Raw genomic sequence first — 27355 nt, 5'->3', positions numbered from 1 at the left:
AAAATGAAATGCTCAGAAGTGAAGTAAAAACTAATACATAATAAGAAACAAAATGATCTAAGAAACTTATTTTCATGCTTAAGAAATGCACTAAAAAGCTAATGAAAGTAATATATATGACCATGTGTGCAACCATCTTCAATGATGTAAATAAATTAAAGAAAGTGTACAACATAAAACATAGAGAACAAATCAAACGATACTGTATCTACATAAATTTTGTAGGCAGAATGCATGAGGCAGGACTCAAAAAACACCTTCAAGAAATGAACGAAATTCATGGCTGGTAAAAATACCATTTTTCCAGTTTATATGTCAAGTTCAGTTTTCTCTAACACAGGTGCTCTGCTAATTTCTCATCAAGTCAAATCTCAAACAGTAACCTATGTTAACCTTTACCCTGCTATATTTCTAAAATGGACTGGTCCATCATTCAATTTGGGCAGTACCACTTATTATTCATTGTTCACTGAAAATTAACTTACTGAACAGCGAACAGTGCAGACCATGATCAGCCTGCACAGGGGTGCAGGCTGATCTTGGTCTGCATTCAGGTCGCAAAGGCAAAATCACTTCCTGCCAGCAGGCTATAGGTTAAGCAAAACAACATTATCTTAACAGGGATTTACATTTTTGACAACATTCTTCAAACTTTCAGTACATTAAAGATATATTACGTCCAACTTTCACAATAATATTTTATCATTAGACACTGGTGTTAATTTAGAAAATCCTCATCAAACATATTTAACCTTGATCAAAGTATATAAAATATAAAGCTGCAATCATCAATATTGTCTAGAAACAGCCATTTGTTAAAAGAAACTACCAGTTTTTTTTCAGTTTCATTACACATTCATACTGTGTTTACTCATATATGATGTGTAGTTAGTTTAAACCTAACTGTGTAAAAATAAACATGTTTATTTCACATTTGCATTGATACTGTCTAGTTTTAGAAATTTTTCCTGTTTCAAATATGAAATTTGGGCATACTATATCTTTAAAGCAACAGTTCACTTGTCTTGAAATAACTGGAAACATTCTACAAATAAAAACAAAGCATGCAAAACATGCAGAACATGCAAAACTATCAAACAAAATACATGCATACAAAAAATATAAAGAAACTGTAAATACCAGTTCTTTGGGAAGCAAGCATACAGGGGATTTGATATCCCTTAGCAAGACAGTTAATTGTTACAGATGTCTTAAAATATGGAAATTGTATATATACATGGAAAATACATTTATATTACATGAAGCAAGAAAAATGTGAAATAACCTATTGCCAGTTTTTTGTATGTATGTCAATGAAAAGTTTCAAATAAATGACAGCCCCAAAAAATATTCTGCTACAAATCTTAAAGCTGTTAAAATTCCATATAAATGGGAGGGTTATTCTATAATGGTGTTTGACTCTGACATTGTCTTCATAAGATTCAGGAAATGTTGGAAAAAGCAATAGTTTTGTAATTTCTTATAGAACAGTTACAGTTCTTGCGCTCAGTATTTCCTTTTCTCTGCTGTTCTTATTTTTAGGTATTTTTAATATAAAATCTGTCATTTTATGAGTGAGATATTTCTAGTGCATCTACTTAAATTTTTACAAAAATATTCCTTTTGAAAAAGGATTCTTTATATAAATAAGACAAAGCTAGTGGAATGCCTTAAAATGCTCTAAAAGCCAAATTGAATGTCTTATTTTCATGCCTAAATAGGCTGAATAGTGTAAAACTAGGCCAAGATGCTAAGGTGGAAAAATTTAAAAAAAACAAACAAAAAAACAAGAGCTGTCACTAATGGTGACAAATGCCCCCGCAGTGCCTTGACCTTTGATCTGGTGACCTTGACCTTTGACCTGGTGACCCCAAAGTCAGTAGGGGCCGTACACTCAATAAGTACTATCAGCATGTGAAGTTTGAAGGTCCTGGGTGCAGTGGTTCGCGAGTAAAGTGCCTTCATGCAAAAAGTTAACGTTGTGACGAACGAACGAACGAACTAACGGACGGACAGTTGAAAACTAATATGCCTCCCTTCGGGGGAATAAAAAAATTAAAAAAAACAGCTATTCAATAAAGGTTTTGATACTACTTCAGCAGGTTTTACGCATGCTTCACAAATACAGGATGTTATTTTTGAAAACTGGTATTTTAGTGTTAAGTCATTAGAAAGAAGAACAGTGTGTGTAGGGGAGAAAACCACCTTGTCTTGAACTATACACCAGATAGAGCTCTCCTGTCCTTCCGTGCAGATATTGTGTGGTATGTGTTACTTCGACTCAATCTGTGGATCAGTGAGAGAGACACAGCACATGAAAACATGCACGTGAAAACATGACACATTTAACAATGAACTGAAATAAATGTTTCCCTTTCTGGGGTATTGAGTGAACTTTTGTCAAAACTTATATTTTGGTTGATTCAATACAGATATATTTTGCAATTTTTATTTAGTTTTTAAAGCTTAGAAACCGCCAAGGAATATTTTACAATCTGCTAACATGAACCGACTTTGAATGTTACAACTCTGAAGTTCTAAATAGGGCTATGTACACCATACTGTTAATGTGAATTTTCAAAAATGCCCCAAAACTGCAATACCTAATATGCAAAATCCCATGTGTGAAACTTCTGAAAAGAACTACTAATAGATCAACCTTTTCAGTAACAAGGTTTTTCCTTGATTTCTTGGTAACTCAGGATTTAATGCCACTGATGTTATACATCATTTAAAAGAAATTCAAGGAAGTTTTTAGATTTAGATTTCATCACAAAACACTACTTTGATGGGAGTTTTCCATTGCTACAGTAAATTTCTGCCATTCTTGAACACACACACAGGTTTAAGATATTTTTACTTTATTAATTTTGTGGACTGACTTTTATAAAACCTTTGGAATTTCAAAGTTAGTATAAACGGCAACAGTTGCATGTAAAAAAATTGTAAAATTTTGAATACATGACTTTGAAAATTTTCATGGCCAGAATTTTAAACATAGAAAATAATTTTGGCTACAAAATTGACATGTGCAAAGATATCTAAAAAAAACTACTACCATCCTGAACACCTTTTAGTCTAAGAATAATGTTTAATTCTTATCTCAATCTTGCATCATAAAATCCCAATTCATGAAAAATATGGGATCATCATCAAACAGTAGATTCTAGATTCCCTACTCCTAGAAGCTGAGGGCTTTTAAAAATTCATCTCTGTACCTTCGTTTAAATTACACCCGTCTGGCAGCCCTAAAGCTTTTTTTATATCTTTGTATTTATTTCAGCTCTAAGGGCAATGAACACATCAAAAACAACAACAGACACTGCAACAGGGAAGTATAGTGGACAAGCACATTGCTGAAGTTGGTTTCAAAATGATCTTTTGTTAAAAGGTTACACACATTTTACAAAATGTAGTAAAGTGATAGCATAAAAAAAAATAATAATAAAATCCACTCAGACCATTGCCTAACTGTTATAATATTATTATATGTGGACTGCTCTACCTATTTACCTAATTTTGCAACAAAACATCTTTCTTCATTAAAGATTGAAATACTAATTTTAATTATACTAATACTGGTACAATAAATCAACACATCAAAATTTATACTGCAATACAACTGAAATGATCTGTTAACCCCCATTTAGCCAAAACTGTTTCCTTCCATTTAACTATGTTTGACTAGCAAGACTAAATAAATTAAACATGACTCTTTATAGTTGGTTTTAGCCATATCCTAAAAATCATGTATATTCATTTTTTATCAACAGCTGTCTTACTTGGTTACCCTACATGTCATGATATCCAACTATGTCATTTTCCATTTGAAAAAAAAAACAAAAACTTAGATTTTCTTTTCAATTCTTTTATATAGCGAAGCAGTTTTTTTTTCATTTATATGCTAAATATGTAGACAAAACTATATCAATATTGCACTGAAATATAGCACTTTTTCCAACAATATCAACAAACAGGTACACTGTACATGTCACATTATACAACACTGAAACACAACATGAGGAAAGCCATTCTGCATAATGACAAGACTCGACTGATGTATAAAATTAACAAGAGGGTCATGATGACCCTGGATCGCTCACCTGAGTAATATGAGCTACATGTTTCAAATAAAATATTAAGAAAGTCAGTAGGTCACATTCATGGTCAATGAAATTCAGTTTTACGATATGTGTGCAAAACTGTGTATGTCATCAAAATTTCAAGGCTGTATCTTAAAAAAACAAGAAAGTAGGTCAGTAGGTCAAGGTCACAGTCAAGTGACATCATATTACTTGGGGTCATCAGGTAATTATAATTAAATAGTCTTGGAAATAGGATCAGATGATTTTTTAAGTATTTTTCCTATATAACTCACATAATAACTAAGTGACCCCAGGGCGGGGCCTCTTTTAACCCCAGGGGCATAATTTGAATAATTTTGGTAGAGGACTACTAGACAATACATCATACCAAATATCAAAAGCCTAGGTCGTATGGTTTCAGACAAGAAGATTTTTAAAGCTTTTTCCTATAATCTATATAAAACTTAGGCAGGGTAGGGTCTCTTTTCACCCAAGGGGTACAATTTGAACAATGGACCATGATTCAATGCTACAAACCAAATATCAAAGGTCTAAGTTTTGTGGTTTCAGACAAGAAGATTTTTAAACTTTTTTTTCTATATATGTCTATGTAAAACTTGGGATCCCCAGGGAGGGACCATATTTGACCCTAGGGCGATAATTTGAACAATCTTGGTAGAGGACCACTAGATGATGCTACATACCAAATATCAAAGCCCTAGGCCATGTGGTTTTGTACAAGAAGATTTTCAAAGTTTTCCCTATATAAGTCTATATAAACCATGTGACCCCTGGGGTGGGGCCATATTTGACCCTAGGGGGATAATTTGAAAAATTTTGGTAGAGGACCACTAGATGATGCTACACACCAGATATCAAAGCCCTAGGCCCTGTGGTTTTGGACAAGAAGAGTTTTAAAGTTTTTCCTTTCGGTTGCCATGGCAACCAGAGTTCTGCATGGAATTCAATTCTTTGAACAATTTTGAAAGGGGGCCACCCAAGGATCATTCCTGTGAAGTTTGGTGTAATTCTGCCCAGCGGTTTTCAAGAAGAAGATTTTTTTAGAAATTGTTGATGGACTACGCACGACGCACTACGCACGGTGGACCATGGACATCAAGCGGTCAAAATAGCTCATCTTGTCACTTCGTGACAGGTGAGCTAAAAATATTATTGACATAAAATTCAAATTTCAAAAAATTCACAATGACTGTACAGGCAAAAAGCTGGATGTGAGGAACAAAAAGTCAAGCTGAAACTTGTGTCTTTTACCACCCTTGTTCAGTGTAGCAAACAATCAAAAGTCAACACATGTCACTTAAATGCTTAAGTTGTAATTTTTGGTCTCCGAACATAAAAACAATGAATCAGGGAAGAATTGCATGTGCATATATATTCAAGAACATGATTGTGTAAGAACGTGTTACATTAAATCATACTCCCTTCTGACAGTTTAACATACAACACAGATGTAGAAGAACAAAGAAACAATCTGCTGTACTGTAATACACCACTGTAGTGTTTATACATACCGCCTTAAAACTTCCAAACATTTCTAGGACAAAATTATGTTTCAAAATTACACTTTGGCCAAAACAAATAATTTCTTTCAGTTAGTTTTACAAGTTGTATATCTCACCATTGCATGTTTTATTTTTGTGATGACTACAATTATAACATAACAGACTTAATTTCAATTTTTAAGATGATTAATTATTCATCAAGTGACAAGCTACAACTCAGGCAGTATGGCGATGAATGGAGAAAGTTACGGACATGTCCTACAGTGCATTTATTTCAGGCACATAGACACCTAGATACAACACCAATCTTTTAAAATCTGAACAGGGTGCCTTCTTAAAAGTACATGTATAAATGAAATCTTAATTAGAGAAAACAGAAGAGCAAGGAAAACCTCAAACAACATTGACCTCCTAAACAGGCAGGCCCTCTATAATTAAGAGTATGTATTTTATGCTTTGAAACATATTATTTTATCCTACTATTGTTATCCACATGTAAGTTTCTAATAAGCTGGTTTTGGATTAGAAACGTTTTTCTTTCCAATAAATATACCAAAAGCCTATGAAAATCTCTTTCCAAAAGGGCTAAATGAATATTTCCCAACACTTTCTTTACATGCTGCTGATTTAATACATTCTTAAAGAAAATTGTTAATTCAAACACTCATCTTAAGACACATGTATAGAATTTTTTTTATAATTGTGCTGCAATAAGCTATAGTATGTTTCCAATAAAATGGTACATTTAAAGGTCAAAGTGAAAAAAGCAGTACATATTTATACATCAAATTATACGTATATAATTACATGTACAAAATTAGTAATTACTATAAAAAGTTTACCAATGTATAATATACTGGCTGTTACAAAGTTCATGCACAAAGTTCGACAACTTTTATTCAATTATTTTTAAACAGATTTGCAATATTTTACATGTTAATTAGCAGATGGATCACTTTTATTTTTAATGACATTTTTTCAGGCAATCTGGGATAGAATGTACTAGATTTTGTGAATGCTGAGATGGTAACCTAAACCTTGTGTAATAAAGGTTACATCACATTGCATCCATTGTATTTGGTACAGGTTCTTTATAACTGTTATTTTCATTCATGCCAAAGAGATTTTCTATAGAATTAACATCAGGAGAGTTCTCTAGCCATTCCTTTTTAGGTATAAAGTTGGGCATATTGTTGTGTAACCAGTCGTGGGTTTTATGGGTGATATAAGGAAGGGCCCAATCCTGCATAAAACCAGTCCCTTCAGGATGATCCAGAAGGAGTTTCATTTGTTTTACTTTTCTAAAACAGAAACTCCTTTGGAAAGCAGGTTTTAGGTATTTCCCAGGAATATTGTTTATATAAATATCTGATGTTACAATCTTGCCTGCAGGTAATAATACATGTACAAGACAGATTTTTGATTAAATCTGACCAGTTTTGTTCTTGAAGATAAGGCAATACAGATAGATGACTGACAACGTTTATGGCCCATTTCAATTTTTTAGCCACACTTCGATTTACCATGTTTGTATTTGGTTTTATTGATGACTGATATAGCCCCATTACATATAACTTCTAGATGACCACTTCATATTGCATCTGTCAAAGAACCAGCCTTTCACTATCTAGCTGCGAAAGTTTTCATTTACAAACAAATTGCTGAGATTTACCTATGGAGTCAGCTATTTCCCATTCTTGATATCCTAACTCAAATAAACTCCTTTCATTCTTAAATAGGAATTTGGTAGTAATTTTACCTATGCATTGGGAAGGGATAGTTGTATATTATTTCAGAATCTAAACTTGGAACATTTCTTTAAGAAATCCTACGATAAATTTTGTGCACAAACTTTTGTAACAGCCTGTATGTAAGGCAACTACAATTTATACAAATGATACCTATATCATTTTTTTCTTTGAGTTTGATCTATCAAATAAAAAAGATAGCATTTTATCCTTTTATCTGCAACGAAAACCTGAGTGATGGACTGTAACAAAATGCAAAAAAAATCATTTCAAATCAGACCCAAAAATATATAAAATTAACATTATAGCACATAAAGAACTCTTCACATAACTTGTATTGTGAGTTGACTCTGCTTGCAAATATGAGCAGAAACTAAAAACATTGCAGATGTTAACCAGACTACAGTAATCAACGCTTTACCTGATAAAAAAGCAAGAATTTTAATGAGAAACGTAAAGGTAATTCAAGTTTTCTAACTTAACAGATTTGAAGTTGACCTATTGCATGTAAAAGTGTCTGCATATTCTTCACAAAGCAAACAAATCCAAATAAAATCAAGCAATTAATATAGATTTTTTTATCACAAAAGAAACAAATTATTTTTTTCACCAAGTACACAAATGGCAAAGGGAATCTAATGGTGATATAACTAGAGCAATGTTTACCTGAGCTGTGCCTGAGCTTGTTGCTTTGCTTGTTGCTGTAGATACTGTGCTTTCCACTGTGACTCTAGGCGACAAAACACCCCACCTGCATACTGTAACATATAACAAACAAACTACTGCTCAAAACTTAGCTTGCTTCCTGGTTACCTTTATGAAGCTTTTATGAAGCTTTACTTGCCCCTCATCGATGTGGGTTCGAGCCTCACTCGGGGCATTGAATTCTTCATGTGAGGAAGCCATCCAGCTGGCTTACGGAAGGTCGGTGGTTATACCCAGGTGCCTGCTCGTGATGAAATAATGCACGGAGGGGCACCTGGGGTCTTCCTCCACCATTAAAGCTGGAAAGTCGCCATATGACCTATCATGTGTCGGTGCGACATTAAATCCAACAACAACAACAAAAATTTATGAAGCTTTCGTGCCTACTCAATTTGGGTTTAGCAGTAACAAGTTTGCAAGGAAAAATCATATATCTTATAATAGCAACCAGAGCCTTAGGGTACGCTATATTCTAAAAATATTAAGCTATGTTCTTCATCCTCTAACATCATTTAATAAGCAAGATAGATTTGGCAATTTTCACAGCAATTTATTTCACGATTCGATAGACAAAATATGAAGCAGTATCATCAAGATTTTGCATTTTACAAACTGTTTAAAATGCCATACATAATTAATTTAAATAATCTATAGAGCTTGTAATATACTTGTTCTGACTGCTGATCTGCTGATTTTTAACCATTGTAAAGAATACCCAGACTACAGTATTAAAATTCTCTAGAGATCTGAAAATACCTTCCCTAGTAAATACCACTAGATGGTCTACCAGACTCATGATTTTGGGTGAAATCCACAGAAACATTGAGATATTGTGAAGCAAACATTTTATCAAAATCAAAAGATTTAATACAAAATTATCAGAAACTAAAAATCTTATCACTCCAATGTACAGATGTTTCAGCTGCATGTAAAATAGTCATTTCAAATAAAGCTTATATGCCTTAGCATTCTTACCTCTTTCTTTGGTCTCTCGATTTTTTCTGGATTCAGTCTCAACTTGGTAAGGTACACTCGAATCTCTTTCATACGCCTTAAATCTGAAATACAAACAACCAACATTTAGTTTCCTTCTATTACCACTATATGCACAATTAACATACATGTATCTCTCGTGTTAGTGAGGAAATGATGCAAAACTGAAATGCTTAACATCACTCAAAGATGTAACAATTAAAAAGATTTTAAAGCTTTCAAAATGAAACTGAATTTAACCGGCATGAAGACGCTAAAACTTTCTGAAGGTACACAGTATAAACCTGAAGCCTTACCTTCAGATCTCTGGGCATCCTGATTATACCTCATAGAGCGTCCTGTATCCCATGCTGACTTCTTATTTTGTCTGAAAAATGTACAATCAAAGCAATAACTGAGAAGCATTGTGGTCCTATTTCTTTTTACTAGTATTACATAGCTTTAACATCATTTTCAACAATAGGTCATCTAATAATATTTGTTCTCCACCTATCAACTGGCAGGGCTAGCTCTTACACATTACTGCACAAATTTCAGTCAACAAGACGCAAGTCACTCTCAAATTTTCCCCTGAAATTATTTTCAAGGTAATTACTTCATATAAACTTGAGAAAACTCTTACTCAAAGCCAGGGGCATCCATGAGAATGGCCTGTGGATCAATTGTGACCCTTGACTTCTTCAAGCCCCGCCCCTTTCTGGCAGTGCCCTTCGGTTGTTCGTCATCACCTATCTCATCATCACTCTCACCAAAACCAATGTCATCATACTCAAACGAAACTTCTCTGTCGATTGTTAGAGCTTGAAGTCTAGGTACTGGTCTGGCAGTCTTAAATATAGCACATATACAACTTCAAAATGAAATTAATATTTATGTAAAAGCAATAACTTGTACAATTACAGGACTCTGCATCTAGAGAGTGCTTCTGACCAGTTGCTTTCAATTTTTGTAGTTCTGCAAGAAGGGGCAAATTTATTTTCTTCATCGCTATTACGTAGAGATCTTTTTCCACTTAAAGAGAATGAAATGAACAAAATTGATATTCTTAAGAGTTATGTAAGAATCATATGTATCAATTTGTTAGCAAGAATGAATCATAAACATTGCACAATTCCACCCTTCAGGCCAAGATAAGCTGATAGATGAAGAGGTTTAATCTTTTCCATACAGAATCATAAAACTGTGTATTAATTCTGATTTCAGATACACTGTAAATTCAAATATAACATTTAAAGTAGTGGAATCGTAACGACTAACAGTAATTTCTGTTAGATTACATAAATGATTTTGGCATTCTTCAGTTGTTATGGAAACCATTCCTCATACAAGATACTTTCATGACCGAAGAATGCTGAAATAACAGATGAATATAATTATAAACTCACATGGAAATTGCTAAATATCATTATGGGCTCACTTTCTTAACCTTTATCCTGCTAAATTTCTAAAATGGACTGGTCCATCATTCCATTTGGGCAGCAACACTTTGTTCACTGACAAAATTTATAGACTGAATAGGGAACAATGCAAACCATGATCAGCCTGCATGGAAGCAAACAGTGCAGACCATGATCAGCCTGCATGGAAGCAAACAGTGCAGACCATGATCAGCCTGCATGGAAGCAAACAGTGTGGACCAAGATCAACCTGCATGGAAGCAAACAGTGCAGACCATGTCAGCCTGCATGGAAGCAAACAGTGCAGACCATGATCAGCCTGCATGGAAGCAAACAGTGCAGACCATGATCAGCCTGCATGGAAGCAAACAGTGCAGACCATGATCAGCCTGCATGGAAGCAAACTGTGCACACCATGATCAGCCTGCATGGAAGCAAACAGTGCAGACTATGATCAACCTGCATGGAAGCAAACAGTGCAGACCATGATCAGCCTGCACGGAAGCAAACAGTGCAAACCATGCTCAGCCTGCACGGAAGCAAACAGTGCAGACCATGATCAGCCTGCATTGAAGCAAACTGTGCACACCATGATCAGCCTGCATGGAAGCAAACAGTGCTGACCATGATCAGCCTGCATGGAAGCAATCAGCCTGCATGGAAGCAAACAGTGCAGACCATGCTCAGCCTGCACGGAAGCAAACTGTGCAGACCATGATCGGCCTGCATGGAAACAAACAGTGCAAACCATGCTCAGCCTGCACGGAAGCAAACTGTGCAGACCTTGATCTGCGCTGCATGCAAAACAACACGTGTGCAAACCATGCTCAGCTGTCACGAAGCAAACTGTGCAGACTGTGATCACCTGCACGGAAGCAAACAGTGCAAACAATGATCAGCTGCACGGAAGCAAAACAGTGCAAACCATGATCAGTCCTTCACGAAGCAAAAGTTTTGCAACCATGATCAGCTGCACGGAAGCAAACAGTGCAAACCTGATCAGCCTGCACGAAGCAAACAGTGCAAACCATTGACTCAGCCTGCACGGAAGCAAAAATGCAAACATGATCATGCGCATTGAAGCAAACTGGTTTACCACATGAATCACCTGCACGAAACCAAAACATGGCAGACAATGCTAGCTGCACGAAAAACTTTGGTGCGAGCCATGATCAGCTCACTGAAGCAAACTGTGCAGATCCATGATCAGCCTGCAAACGTAAAGAAATGTCAGACCATGCTCATCCTGCACGAGCAAAGTGCAAACATGATCAGCCTGCATGAAGCAAACTGTCACGACCATGCCAGCCTACACGGAAGCAAACAGTGAGACCATGTCATCTGCATTGAAGCAAATGTGCAACCATATCAGACTGCATTGAACAGCTAAACTGTGCACACCATGATCAGCCTCTGGAAGCAACAGTTGCTGATCCATGATCAGCCTGCATGGAAGCAAACAGTGCAGACCAAGATACGCTCGAATGGAAACAAAACAATTCAACATGATCAGCCTGCATGGAAGCAAACAGAGCAGACCATGATCAGCCTGCATGGAAGCAAACAGTGCAGACCATGATCAGCCTGCATGGAAGCAAACAGTGCAGACCATGATCAGCCTGCATGGAAGCAAACAGTGCAGACCATGATCAGCCTGCATGGAAGCAAACAGTGCATGCTCTGGTTGCAAAGGAAACACCACATGCCATAAGGAGGTTAAAGGTTTAGTAAGTCACTAAATAATGTACAAAAATAAAAAATGGCCTTTTTTACACATGGCAATATACTTACATCTGTCTTGGAATCATCTTCCACACCAGATATTATAGATGATATGGCCACTCCTTCAGATCTTGCATTGCTGGCAAATTCCTCATTAGCAAAAACATTCAGCTCCATTTCGCTGATGTAGACAGATACATATTTACATAATTATTTATATCATCATTTTACAATACTTTTTAGAACTTGATTTATTCACCCAATAATATTTAACATTATAAAATCTATTTGAAAAAAATTTGTGAATTTACTGAAATTTTAACAACTGTTGACAAAACAGTACAATCAGACTTATTTTTCTCTCTACAGTTCATTTCTTACAGAAGTTCAGAAAATATAAATAAAGAAAAGTTTCTTTGCAGACCTCTTAATGTTTTCTAAAAGTAGAAAGAAAATAAATAAAACTGCTTGATCTGTTTGTTTCTAATAAAAGAAAATCTTTTTTCAAACTAATGTTTTGACTTGATGTGGACTTTATTCGAGATATAAAATAACTAATTTTAAATATGCAAGACATCATATGAAAATTACTGGATTTAACTTTTCCAGGAGTGAATTTCCATACCCATCTAAACTCAAATATATTGGGCCTTAAATGAACTGGTTTGTGAACTTACTACAAATACATGTAACAGCATTTTGTGGGGGTTATGGTCATGTGTATCATTTTATTCTAATTTTGCTTACAACATAGGCTGATCTAAATACCAGTTTTCTAAATTTCTAAAGAATTTATATTTCTTCTATTTTCTAAAGTCCATGCAGAAGTTGAGTCAATACATTCATGCTATATGACAAAATGTTTTTAAAAAGAAAACTAATTAAATACTTACCACAATTTTGCCACCTAACCAAGGACAAAACAGAGGTGCCCATTTAAAAAAAGGTTTCTATTACTATGGTAACAAGAACATTTAATGTAACATTTTATCAGAAACGGGCTGGAACAGCTAAGAGATGTAGCAAAACTACAGGCCTCTGTGTCATGTTTTTTCTGCAAAGTTAATGGACTTTGAGACACATTTTATCTCTAATGAGACAAATTATGTTTTATCCTCATTGCTGATTTTCAGTAAAAGAGGAAAAATACAACAAACAATTTCAAATGCAAATTCCTTATAATACAATATGGTAGTACCTTTTATCTTAACAAACAGGGAATTTATGATGAAAGATTAAAAGAAATGTACATAACAAAAACAAGGTTTACTAGGTAAAAAAATAGGTGTCAGTTGAATTAATAAACATTAAAAAGGTAAAAGTATTAAAAGTCATAAGGAAAGAACAAAATATTACATTAAATGGTTAGATGTTACCATAGCAACAGAAAATTGTGTCCATACAATGACCTTGGAACAGTGTCAGGTTACTATAACAACAGTGTGATACTACATATACTGAATGTGAAATAAAGATCTATGAAGAACAGAACAGTGCAAACTATATAGAATTCTAGAGGAACTTTATTTTTATTTGTGTTCTAGAATGCAGTCTACATTCTATTCTTAGACTAGTTGCTGCATTGGACACCTAAAACCAGTATGAAGACTATATACTAAAGGAAGTCTATTCTACACCTACTAAAATTTTGTATGCATCATATTTTAGAATGGGAATGACACAGAGAATGCAATTTTTATGTCTGATAAGATTTGTTTCTAAAATGCAGTTTATAAATGGAATGTAGTTTACACCTACAATGAAGTTTTATACCTACTACCTTGGATGTAGTTTACACTTTAAGGTATCTAGAATTCAGTTTTCAACTAAAATGCAGTTTGCTCATAAAATGCAAATTTCCTCAAGACTGCAGCTTTGTGTCTAAAATGCAGTTTCACATCTAGAATGCAGTTTTGTGTTGCGAATGTAGTTTTGCATTTAGAATGCAGTCTTCTGTCAGTTTTCTTCAATCTTGTTTGTTACGAATACATGTTATAACTGTTTATTTCGTAAAAGTAATTAAATTAATATATGTAATAGTTAACTTTCAAGGAAAGGGTCATTTACTAATCTTGGCAGAACTTTTGGCCCGACCCTATTGCTATAATCAATTGATTGTTAATGTCTATATGTGCTGTAATTATATAAATACATGTATTATAATATTATTATGCAATAAAATATGTTTAAACTAAACTAGAATGCAGTCTATAACTTCTACTAGAATGCACTAGGCATCATATCCTAGAACACAGCTTACATACTAAACATGCTAAAGGCAGTTTTCACTAAGGATGCATTATGTGTTTAGAATGCAGTTCACATGTAGAGGACAGTTTACACCCAAAATAAGATATGCCTATGCTGTATACAAAGACATGTTCAAAGTAATTTTATATTTGAGCCGTGCCATGAGAAAACCAACATAGTGGGTTTGCGACCAGCATGGATCCAGACCAGCCTGCGCATCCGCGCAGTCTGGTCAGGCTCCATGCTGTTCGCTTTTAAAGCCTATTGGAATTGGAGAAACTGTTAGCGAACAGCATGGATCCTGACCAGACTGCGCGGATGCGCAGGCTGGTCTGGATCCATGCTGGTCGCAAACCCACTATGTTGGTTTTCTCATGGCACTGCTCATATGAATTTAGTGGATATGATTATCTACAAAACTTTATCATAGATATATTACTCTACAGAGTAAGACGTTTCTTGTGGTTGTTGTGTGTTTTAAACAGTTTGCTTGCTTTAGCAAATAAGTAAACCACTGAGATACAAAATATAAACAAGTCATATTCTAGTACTAGTAGTATAATGCCATGAAAGGATTTGAAAGATGTTGCCACTTTATTCCAGATTAATTTAAAAGTAAAATGTACATGAATATTGGTCAGTCATTTTGCAAATAAGGCATTTTACAACAGTAAACATTTCATGGACAGTCAAGATACCCTACAATATGCTTAAGAAAATTAATTAAAGTTTATTTTCAAATTTCTCCTTTTTTTCCTTCTTTTTTTTTACACATAAATATATTTTTCGTAAACTATAAATTATTTTACAAACACACATTTACCAGCACTCCCCTTTTAACAATGAAGCAGACAACATTTAAACAGTTCTAATTATAATGTTCAGTTATCATGGATTTTGTATTGCACAGGAACTATTTCACCTTGAACATTTTCCTTTATAATTTTTAACCCTTACCCTGCTAAATTTCTATAACGAACTTATCCACCTTTCAATTTGGACAGTACTATTAACTGTTGATAGGGGTACATACCAAAAATATACTGACCGAATAGCACATAGTGTAGATCATGACCAGACTGCACTGATGTACAGTGATCTACACTAGTCGCAAAAGCAGAATCAGGGTTAAAACTCTACAAGATATTTTCATATGTTGAAACATAATGTGAAACTTACGACATTTGGTGGTTAACCTATCATGGTGGGATTTGTTTAGTTTTGACCAGTTAAATCTTGAATACATTTAGATTTTACTGATACAGCACATTAAACTTACGGAGTTGTTATACCGTACAAGTTGATTAGACATTGAAATAAAGGAGAAGAATATCTCTGATCTGACGAACAGCTGGAAATAAAAACTGTCTCTTTATGCAAGAATTAAAATGTGATGGACATATATATATATAGTAAGAAGTAATTTGTGCAGGGTTAGATTTAAAGCATGTGTTAATCTGTAAAGACATATCAAACAATTTTTTATAATTTCAAAAAATAAAGAACATTTTTGTTCTAATTCACTCAAAAATTGTTTCCTTTAAAAAAAGTTTAATTTTAAAAGATAAAAAAAAACTTTTCAAATAGACATCATTTCTCCAAGTAATACTTTTTTATCTTTCTTTTAACATTAACATTGGAAGTTTATTCTTTACAAGATTAAAAAGGAACAACTGTATTATACTATTATTAAATTTTAAAACTTCAATACCTTCTTTAAATGAACAAAAAAACAAAGTGACTAACATCAGCTTAATCAGCAGTGAAAAGCAGTAATGCATAAATATGATAAAATATAATTTTGATAAAAGAGAAGCACCTCTAAAATGGTGTACAATAAAGATACTATAATGAAATTACCCTGTCATCCAATCCAAGTATTTTCTACTGTAAATGTCATCAAATAAAAATGAATAGTTTTGGTGTTCTTTTATAAGTAGATCTATTTTGAATGTGATTAATACCCCTGTATCAATAAGACAACTATGAGGCAATTATATGGGACCTGCTGATGAAGATTTTTAAGCTACAGATTGAGTGCTTCTTTCATCACTTTTGTTTCACAATCTGATAGTCAACAGCTCTTTTTTGCATTCTAGCCACTTTTCTGGTTCTAATTCACATTCAATATTCTTTTCTGTTTTAAATTTGCAAGTTGTATCAGTTTGTAAGCAGAGAAAATAAAATTATTATGAATTCCCAGTCTACAGAAATTTAGAAATAGACTATAGACACTGACATATTAATGTATAGAAACATAGAAGTAGACTATAGAAACTGACATATTAAACCAGGTTAACTCAACAGAAGGTGTTTTACTATAAACTTAGAAAATTTAGGTAAGTATTAATTTTCAATACTAGTTTATTATTGAGATGATAAAATAAAAATTAAATATTTTGGAAACAATTATTCCTGGTACGTGCACAGTGTATCGCTTTTTGCATATGGGTATAATGTGACAAATAAAACATGTTAAACCTAATTTATAGATAAACCAAATTATCTACTAAAGTTTGGTTTAATGACTCATCAAATCAACCAATCAAACTATAAAAATTAACAGCTAAATCCAGAATCCAAACTTTCCAAACTAGAATTCACAGCAACTCCACAAAAATGAAGCCAAAAACAGACAAAAATCAAATCAAAACTTTGCCACAAGGGAACAGGAATTAAGAGCCCAAACTGAATGCTAAGATCACAATGAACAAGAATTCTACACACTGCCACATACTTCTACATCCACATAGGCCAGGACCAGTTCTAGTTTTAGAGTACGTAGTTGTGTTCTCAATAAGTTGCACATTGAAATCAGCATAAAATCAATTAAATTAGTAGAGATTAAAAAAAAATTTAAAATCCATTTATGACTAGATAGTCACCATTATTTGTACATTTAATGGCAAAGATTATTCACCTGCCAGGCAATGACTAGTTCAAATAAAGTACTTAATGACCAGGGGGAGATAAGCAATTTAAGACAAGTATATTATTTGGAATAATCTGTCTCATATAGGAGAAAATGTAGACAAAATATGATATTTAGCCTAAATATTGTGAAGAAATTACTTGTCACAAATAATAGATTTTAAGTAAATTGTGAATTTATGTAGAGGGTCACCTAGCTGATGAATCAAAAACAGAACTTAACCTTTTAAATATATCTTACCTTTAACCAAGAAAACAAATGGGCTCAAAAAATCCTGATCCTGGCCTATGGAATGGACAAGAGAGATGTGGACATTTGTTATAAGAATACCTGGCATCTGACAGTCTTTGATATGGAACACAAATTACATCACGATGGGCTAATAAATCATCGTTAACTTTGTTTAACTGTGCCTGTAGGTCCGTCTCACTGCCGGGATTCACTTGTGGTACATTGACTACATGGTCTCGTACTCTGCAACCCTGTGTAACAAATTCAACATCCATATATGAAATCAAGTTGTTCATTCTTAAATGGCCTTGAAGCTCAATTTCAGTTCTGTGTGATACTTTCACTATATAGTCACTGTAATATGGTAAGAATGTCACTCAGTATCAGTAAGATGTTTTTGTTTGTTTTTACAAATCAGGCTATCAATATAAAACATGTTCCCAGGTTGAAACGACGGAGAGACACCAGCTGTCCATATGGGTATTATTTTTCTAATATTCAGTTGAAATAATACAACTACCATTAAAGGTCATATGTGTTGAGGGAAAATGACTTGATGTCAGCGACAATAACCCCTCGGTAACATAAGCCCCTCTCAATGAAATGAAACAAAAACATGTTGAGGCTTTGAATAACATGATTTACAAAATTTTCATGACTTGTATCAAACCGAGATGAAAATAAAGAATAAACTATACCTTCTACATGTAAACCAATAACTTCTATGATCAATATCTTATTACCTTGTTTTGTTGTGTTGGGTCAAACCTGAGGCACTTTTGATGACAGCAAGGGTATGTCCCAATAAATGACGAATTACTCATTTCATTATCGTACCGTGGTGGTTCTGGATGATACTTGCAGTGGCCGTAGTCTGTGCATGAGAATGTCTCCCCACAGCGACTACACATCTGATGGTGGATAGTACCCCACACACGCCAATAAACTTCTCGCCAAGATTTTAATTGTGTTTTAAGATCAATCAGATACTGGTTTACATCAAAAGAGGTATCTCTTACATGGCAAAAGGTCAGCTGACCTCTTTTGTCTATTGTCATTCTGTAAACAGAAAAAGAGAAAGCCTCTAAAACTGTAATATTCTTACTCTTTTCTTCTATCTTATGGTGAAACAGTTACAAAATGCAGATACATAAATGTCATACATTCCAACAAAAGTACAATTTATTCAGTAATCTATTAAATTAATGGTCCATGAAATGTCAAAGCATTTCTAAATCCTAATTTTAGATAAATAAAAAATATCACTGTGCATTTGTTTCAATATCTTACAAGTAATAAGAATTCTAACTTTTTCATCATCTTTAATCATCATCATCATCATTGACATCTTCATTACCAACAATCCTTACTTTTGCAGACAATTTTTCAAATAAATACTAACTCACTTAACCAGTTTCCTATCAATCAACCTCTATAAACAGCAACAACTTTGCTATAAAACACAAATTTCGGTCTTCCTATCAGAGTTGCTCTGCAGAAGTTGCAATGAATTACATGTAAGTTGCATACGGACTAACCTGCTTGGCATACATTTAACTTTCCTTTCTAAGTTTCGAGTCAACATCTTTTTACATATAGAGCACCTGAAAATTGATATAAATTCACAATAACTTTTCACATGATATGCAAAAAAATGTAACAATCCAGCAAATTAAGTTCTGTGTCTGTTATACTCCATACAGAATTGTCAGTGTTATCCTGGACTGAGGCTTAATCATCACCTTAGTGCAAAAAAATGAGTAAGTCCTTCTATAAGTCAATGGAGTTATTCACTTTTTGCACTGAGTTGACGTAATGCAGTTAAGGTGAAAATTTGTTGTCTGTTGTCAAAAATATTTGATAAATAAAAAAGTAATAATCTGAACATGAAACAGAATGCCTAAAGCTTTGAAATCTACAAGTGACCTTGAATTTTAGCTATGGATCTAGGTCAAAAACATCCTCTATTATAAGTATCCAAAGTATTTTCAAAATCCCTTGCTGAGTTGCAGGACCTCATGGACCCTTTAGATTCAAATGGTACAGCACAATTTGAAAGGATAATAAACTAACGTACTTTAATTAAAACAATGGAAACAAGTAACCCTTATTATTATGCTGGAAATGATGGATCCCGCCTCTGCTACCACCATCGATCATGACCAGCCTGCACATCTGTGCAGTCTGACCATGATCTGCACTGTTCACCATTCAGTCAGTATTTTTTAGTAAAGCTAATGGTACTGTCCAAATTGAAAGATGGTTTATTATAGAAATTTAGCAGGCTAAGGGTTTTAGAATATATAGCGCTTCTTTCACATGAAATTCAAATAAAACAGAGGTGTAACAGGGGCTGCTAAAGTGCAAATAAGCCAACTGCTATGAAAAGTTATTTGAGCCACGCCATGGGAAAACCAACATAGTGACTTTGTGACCAGCATGGAGCCAGACCAGCCTGCACCTCCAGGCAGTCTGGTCAGGATCCATGCTGTTCGCTATGGTTTCTCTAATTGCAATAGGCTCTGAAAGTGAACAGCATGGATCCTGACCAGACTGCGTGGATGCGCAGGCTGGTCTGGATCCATGCTGGCCACAAAGCCACTATGTTGGTTTTCTCATGGCGCAGCTCATTTCATCTTCATGCCCCAGCATGTACTGGGAAAGATTAAAATCTGAATATTTCATCTGTAAATGCAATGATAAGTATTTTAGAATAGAAATATGATAATATAGATATTTATTATTTTATGAACATTTAAAATGGAGTTTGTATTTTTAAATATGATTTTTCAATACATTGACAATTATATTTATTTTTATTGAACATATTTATTTTCCTGACATATATGAGCGCTTTTTATCATGATACTGATCCTGGGTAGTTTTTAACAGTTTTTTCTATTGTTAACATACCAAAAAACTTTAACTGAAAGCAATATACCTGACAAATATATGAAACTAATACAATTGGGGGACGATTGATTTTAGACACAATGTCTTTTATAAAATCGTCATGGAGATTATACGCTTTGCCCAGGGATCAAACTCACGACCTCACGATCCAAAGATCTGCACTCTTCCTACTGAGCTAAGCAGGCAGGCTCAGTAAAATAAGAGCATAAAATATACTAGGTTATTATGTAACAATGATTAAAACATTTACCTAAACAATGTTGAAGCATTTTCTAAGCAGTCTTGGTTGGTAAAATCTGACTCAAACAACTTCTCCAGCTTTTTTGCAAACAATTTACTGAAAAAGCAAAAAGCAGTTTATGTTCAAAATGCAAAAACTGATTATTAGACAGACAAAAGGTGAAAAGGTGCTTTAAGCTAAAACTGTAACACAATTCTTTGTAAATAAAAATTTAAAATACAGAAACATTTAGATTCTATTTTTTGTTGGGTTAAGAGCCACATTGACACAATTTTGGTCATATGGAGACTCTTCCAGTTTTTGATAGGGCCCGTATCTTTGTATGCTTTATATTTGTGCAAAGTTTCAATGGATTCTAAAGAACTGTTTTAAAGTTTCACCTAAGACATGAGGCGTTTCAGGCAAATATACAAGCAAATGGACAGTGTGATTTCTACATGCAACCCTAAATGGGGGCATAGGTGTTCTTGAGACCCATCAGCAGAATTATAAATTGCAGTATTCTAAGAAATGAAAATACAACCATAGATACATACCTTTTGAATTTGTCTTTTCTATCCTTAATATCATCTGCTTCATTGTGTGTAAATAAATCAGCAATTCTGAAAAATGAGTCAAGAACAAAATCAAATTTTGTAGATTTTATCTGATTATAAATCACACTGGCTGGGTTGAATATTTCTCAGTTACAATCGTCGACCTAACTGCTTTCTGTTCAGTATTTGCTTGTTTTCCACAGACAACAACTTCCAAACTTTAATCATAAAAAAAGGAAAAAACAACTTTACTTGCTATGTTGTTAGTTAGAAAATGGTGCACACCATTCATCTTGCATGGTGGTTGAACCTAACACCTCTGCATAACTTGTGTGCACTCCATACTAAACTTAGAAATAGCGGCTTATAGATTTGTCTTTAGAGCAGCTCTCAAGGCATTTGTCACAGCCAGATAAACATGTAAGTAAGTAAAATTCTCATGCAATAAAGGCAAAATACTGTAATTTTTTTTCTACACTATTTAAGGTGTCATGGCAGTAAATTAAGCTGGCCAGTATTCAAGATTTCTGTATCAGTATTAAACAGTACTCACTATTATCCGAAGACTTTCTACATGAAGCAGAGGACAAGTTAGTTAACCCTTATCATGCTGGACACCATTGGTTTTGCATTTGCGACCAGTGTAGATTATGTTCAGCCTGCACATCTATGCAGTCTGATCTTGATCTGCACTGTTCGCTATTCAGCCAGTATCTTTTTGGAAAGCACACCTTTTAACAGTTAATGGTACTGTCCAAATTGGAAGATGGACAAGTTCGTTATAGAAATTTAGCATGTTAAGGGTTAAGATTAATTACCTTTAGTCAAATTACCCTTGTTTTGGTTTTACCTTTTTAAGACATAGACTACCATGTGTACTCACCTTCCAACAAGTTTATCATTGATACAGTTCATGTTACATGGTGTACTAACAATGGATGACATATTTCCATGACAATATTCTATGCACTCTTGTACCTGAAATAAAGTTTTACAAAGTTTTCGCAATTTCAGAATTTTTAAATAACTTATTTACATATATTTCTGTTGTATTGTAATTCAGAACAGATACGGTCACAAGGCATCTTTACAGCTTTGATACTGGAAAAAGGCACTCCACCCCCTCATCTGTGCCCTTCCCACCCCTCCCCAGCTGCCCTAGCTGGCATCATTTTGGGCCTGTCTGCCATTTTAATTGCTTGTGTAGAAAACAGAACATGTTTTTAACATTACATACTTTGAGAAAATATTCTTAAGATAAAAATTAAACAAAGTCAATAACTTCAATAACTTTGTCTTATATGTGACTTTAAAATGAAGAAACCATGTATATTCAATTCAAAATGACAACACAATACAGAAATATCAAACATCATACATGTGTTAAATGTCATGTAGATTGTTGAGGATTTTTTTTCATCAACTCAAATCATCTCAAATGCCTTACTCATTCTAAAGATTGTTTTGTACTTTACAGAGACTCTGATTGGTTGATTCCAATCTTGAAATTGTCAAATAGCTAAGTTCCATTCTGAAACTGGTCTACAAACTCAGATATTGTAAAAGAATCATTTAGTTTGTAAACTTACCAAGCTGTCCATCTTTAGAAAGTCAGAGGAAATCAGTATAGATATCACATTGTTTGGTTCTGAAAACAGAAGTTGTATGGTTAGACAAACTTATTCAACTCAGCTGTCCAAATTTGATATCACATTGTTTGGTTCTGAAAACAGAAGTTGTATGGTTAGACAAACTTATTCAACTCAGCTGTCCAAATTTGATATCATGTTGTTTGGTTCTGAAAACAGATGCTGTTTGGTTACAAAATTTCATTCAGCTGTTCAAATTTAATATCATGTTGTTTGGTTCTGAAAACAGATGCTGTTTGGTTACAAAATTTCATTCAGCTGTTCAAATTTAATATCATGTTGTTTGGTTCTGAAAACAGATGCTGTTTGGTTACAAAAATTCATTCAGCTGTCCACATTTAATATCATGTTTTCTTCTCACAAGAGAAATTGAAAGGTTAGAAAAAAATCATTCAAGAGTGAGCTATCTAAAGGACAATAGTTGAGTTTTCTAAGTAGAACATATGGCTTCAAAATTCAGGATTAAATCAAATTCTGAATAAATAGAAAATGTGCTGAAACTTTATAATAACCTTTACATACATTTATAACTGTATAATATTTCAGTAAAATACAAAATAAGGAAATATACAAAATAAAAATATTTCTCGCCTCCACCATTCTACGTATACTGTATGCAGCATATTAACCAGAATCTACCAGTGGCATCGGTGCATACAAACTGAGTACTATTTCTAAAATCTACATTCTGACAAAGACCCAAAAATTTTAACATATCCACTAATCTATGACAACATTTAAAAGTTTCCCTAAAAATTCAACTACTGTATCTAAAACTTTCAGAAAATGAAATCAGTAGATCCTGTGAACAAAACAGTTAAATTTCTGCTATATCAAATAAGTAACTGTTGGTTGGGAATAGCAGTTGGGAATATGCTGGATGGTGAAACTGAGCACATGTGAGGAAGCTGGAGCTGTCACTCGAGTGTTTAATTACTCCAATGTAATGAAATATTAGACAATAGCTTAAGTCTGTGTTAAATGTTTTTAGTAGTAACAGGGATTGAGAAGTGTATCAGAACAATTAATAAGTATAAAAGAGACATAATTCATGGAAATTTCTGCAAAAGTAATGCACAGGGAAATTGTGTAATATCATGTGGCTAATAATGTGGAACAACTACATGTATTTGAAGTTTTAATCAAATAAGTGAGATAGAACAGAAGTACATCACAACTTGAACATGAAATTCTAGTAAAAAGGGGGTATAACTAATAGCATTCTGGTGCCAGCATCATGAACATTGTGTCATTCAGTATTTCAGTCATGTAATGGCGGGCAGTTAACCTAACCAGTGTTCCTGGATTCTGTACCAGTAAAAACCTGTTCTCCGCAAGTAACTGCCAACTTACCCACATGACTTATCAGAGGTGGAGGACGAATGATTTCAGACACAATGTCTTTTACCAAATCGTCACAGAGAACATACGCCCCGCCCGGGGATCGAACTCGCAACCCCGCAATCTGTAGACAAACGCTCTCCCTACTGAGCTAGGTGGGCGGGCCTAAAATCCATTTAGTAACACATCAAAATTAAACTGAAGTTCTAAGTAAAAAAAGGGTCATTAGTCACTAAATATTTGTGCCAGCAGCATTATGGACCTTGTGTCATATGATGTGGGGGATGATATGGAACAACTGTTTTAAATTTGAATCAAATCCATTTAGTAATAACTCAGATAGAGAGAAAGTGCACCAAAACTTTAACCTGAAATTCTAAGTAAAAAGGGGGGAAAATTCATGAAATATTAGTAAGAGAGTTATGGCCCTTATGCCAGATGATGTGGGTGATGACGAGGACTAACTATCTTTAGTTTGAAGCAAATCCATCAAGTAATTACAAAGATAAGGAGAAAAAAGAGAAGTGTATCAAAACTTTAACCAAGGTGTGGACGCAGAAAGACGCCAATGCCAAGCTGGGGCGAGTAGGATAGCTCTTCATATACTTGGTATAGAGTATTTATTTGTACAAGCACTTCACAGCCATCTCAAATCATTTCAAGCCGCATTCTTCTTTCATTTTATAAGCCAAAGCTTGAAACTGAAAGTGTGTTCCCATTTTAGTGCAAAATGCAAATTTAAGCCCTTGGAAAGTTGGACACCCGATAAAGTCACATGATGAGAAATTTACATGATTTTCTAACCCAACAGTTTGTAACAATATTTCAGCTAAATATACCAGATAGCTGACCAGTAACCACTTTGTCCCTGGATTTCTTCCTAATACTAATCTGTCCTCTGCAGGTAAAATGACAACTTCCCTACATGAATCAAAGGTGGAGCATGAATGAACTTATACTTATTGTCTTTAGTCACTCAGCACAAAAAACATAAACCTCACTAAGGTTACAACATCTTTAATGGTCTTGTGTTTCACCTACTCACATAACCAGACAAATCCACTAATTTAAAAGGTTTTTATTTTCTCAAAGCATTTGGAAAGACAAACCATACCCCTTGCTTTGGAATTTTTTTAAGTATTTGGTCAAATCTAAGGAAAAAATTCAGTCATCCACCCAATAAAATCAGTCATAAAAACTTGTCCCTGGATGTTACATTATAGAACAAGCAAATTCAGTGAATTTATATCCCTCGCTAAAAACTGTAAGTTGTTTTGTGAATGAGAGGACAATATTTTGAAAGCAGATATACACAGGTTATGTACAAAAGGACCATGCAACTGTTCAATGGTTCCTATTTTTTATAAAATCAACAGGAAAAATTCTGCTCTATAGTGATCTATATTTGTATTAAGGATAACATGGTGTAATAGCCATATTTCATATCTTGTAACTGGATTGTAATATTTAAATGAAATTTGGTCACTTTAAAGACATTCAAAATTAAAAACGTTTCACCAAGAGATTTTTCAAATTGTATCATTTTTTGGGAAGATAATCGACATTGAAGCTAACATTGATGCCTATAGGAAATATATAATTTCTTTGATTATAAGAATCTGAACTTGAGTTTTGAGAAAATTTTGCAGTAGAAAGCTGCGTTATATGATTCTGATACAAATATCAAAATGAAATCTAAAATTTCCCGTAGGGAAAAGGAGAAATTTTTTTTTCTAATTTTCAGGGGAGATATATAATTAATGAAAAACCAAAAATTAACAGGGGAGATAATCTAAATGAAATTTTTGAGAACTTCTGTCACTATATAACTTGTTAATATGCACCTTATTTCTATCGTTTGACATTTTCAAAGCATACATTATCAAGTTGTATGTACGCTTGTGGTGAAATTGAGGCTTATTACGGGATGTCATCCTTAAGTTTCATGCAGATCCATCAATGAGTTACTTTGTTTTGTGTGAATTTATTAATTAACAATTATAGGGCAATAACTCTGCAGTTACTGAAGAGATCCTGATGAAGGTAGGCAAGCACCGACGTTTGTGTGAAAATTTCTTGAAGATCTGGCAATGGATTACATTGTCATTTGGGAATTCATGGATTGTAAAACAATTAAAGGGCAATAACTTAGGTTAATGAAAGGATCCTGATTAAACTGTGAATGCACAGCCCCCTTTAGTGGTCTATATTAATGTACAGTTTCATAAAGAGCCATCAATAGGTTACTTCAATACAGTCAAAAATCCCTATTTTTACAAAAACAAGGAGAAAAACTCTGCTTTTACTGGGTCAAAGGGGATAATACTACAATCATTATGTGAGGTTTTGTGATTCTAATAAAAAATCTTAATGGATAATAGGCATTTTCAATGTTTTTACTGCTTATATTACACTTCAAGGGGGTTAATACAATGAGTAAGCAAAGGTCATGTGCTAATTTATCATTACGTGAGATTTGGTCATTTTTGCTGAAATACTTTTTGAATTATAAGCATTTTCAATCAATTCAATGGGGAAACTGCTTGTACCCGGTAATAATACTATGTGTGACCAAAGGTCTTGTGCAAATTAATATGAGGTTGAGTGATTCCAACTTTGCCTTATTATCATAAGCATTTTCAATTTGTGATGGACAGACATACAAACAGCGGACAAACAATGCCAAAACAATATCCCTCCGCCTTCTGTGGGAGATAATTACAAATGCCTAAGCATGTGCAAGAAAGAAGATAGCTACAATCAGCACCAGAAAAATTGGAGGCTCTGTGTCCTGCACCAAATGATTCAATCATACATACCCATCTGCTGACGTCTGCTAGTTTTTCCTATGTGGTTTTAATTTTACATGTATATTACCAATAACTGATTACCTGTATTTCGTGTAAATATTTCAATTAAATTTTGTCAAAAATCTTTAGGGATGATTATAGTATTGTAAAGAGTGTCCAAATACTAATAGACTGGGAAGAAAAAATCTTGGGACTGTTTAAACAAAGAGGGAACTGTATTTTCAGTTGTCACTTACAGGTAATCCTGTTTTGCTTATTGGTTTAACTGTTGATTTTTTG

At 33.9% G+C, this 27355-nt stretch overlaps 1 protein-coding gene across 8 annotated transcripts in view; it reads right to left on the bottom strand.

The window, feature by feature from the left end:
- Positions 1-27355, bottom strand: part of LOC123533739 (SANT and BTB domain regulator of class switch recombination-like) — a 43125-nt gene that overhangs the window by 2932 nt on the left and 12838 nt on the right. Inside the window, exons 7-22 of one of the 8 annotated variants that reach the window (XM_053520195.1) lie at positions 27086-27112; positions 22866-22924; positions 22160-22254; positions 21277-21342; positions 20750-20836; positions 19125-19190; positions 18330-18645; positions 17686-17837; positions 16284-16310; positions 12243-12354; positions 9677-9882; positions 9351-9421; positions 9037-9119; positions 8023-8114; positions 7510-7537; positions 2217-2286 (exon numbers count right to left, since the gene is read on the bottom strand). In XM_053520195.1, coding sequence (XP_053376170.1) covers positions 7510-7537; positions 8023-8114; positions 9037-9119; positions 9351-9421; positions 9677-9882; positions 12243-12354; positions 16284-16310; positions 17686-17837; positions 18330-18645; positions 19125-19190; positions 20750-20836; positions 21277-21342; positions 22160-22254; positions 22866-22924; positions 27086-27112 — 1487 coding nt within the window. In that variant the 3' untranslated portion in view covers positions 2217-2286. Of the gene's footprint in view, positions 1-2205; positions 2287-5617; positions 5641-7509; positions 7538-8022; positions 8115-9036; positions 9120-9350; positions 9422-9676; positions 9883-12242; positions 12355-16283; positions 16311-17685; positions 17838-18329; positions 18646-19124; positions 19191-20749; positions 20837-21276; positions 21343-22159; positions 22255-22865; positions 22925-27085; positions 27113-27355 lie in introns of those variants that run through there. The other 7 variants (XM_045315567.2, XM_045315568.2, XM_045315562.2 and 4 more) reach the window with 7 other exon arrangements.

The sequence above is a fragment of the Mercenaria mercenaria genome, chromosome 12 (assembly GCF_021730395.1).
Source record: "Mercenaria mercenaria strain notata chromosome 12, MADL_Memer_1, whole genome shotgun sequence".
Lineage (NCBI taxonomy): Eukaryota > Metazoa > Mollusca > Bivalvia > Venerida > Veneridae > Mercenaria > Mercenaria mercenaria.
The sequence above is the reverse complement of the archived record's forward strand: the minus strand, read 5'-3'. Positions and strand labels throughout refer to the sequence as shown.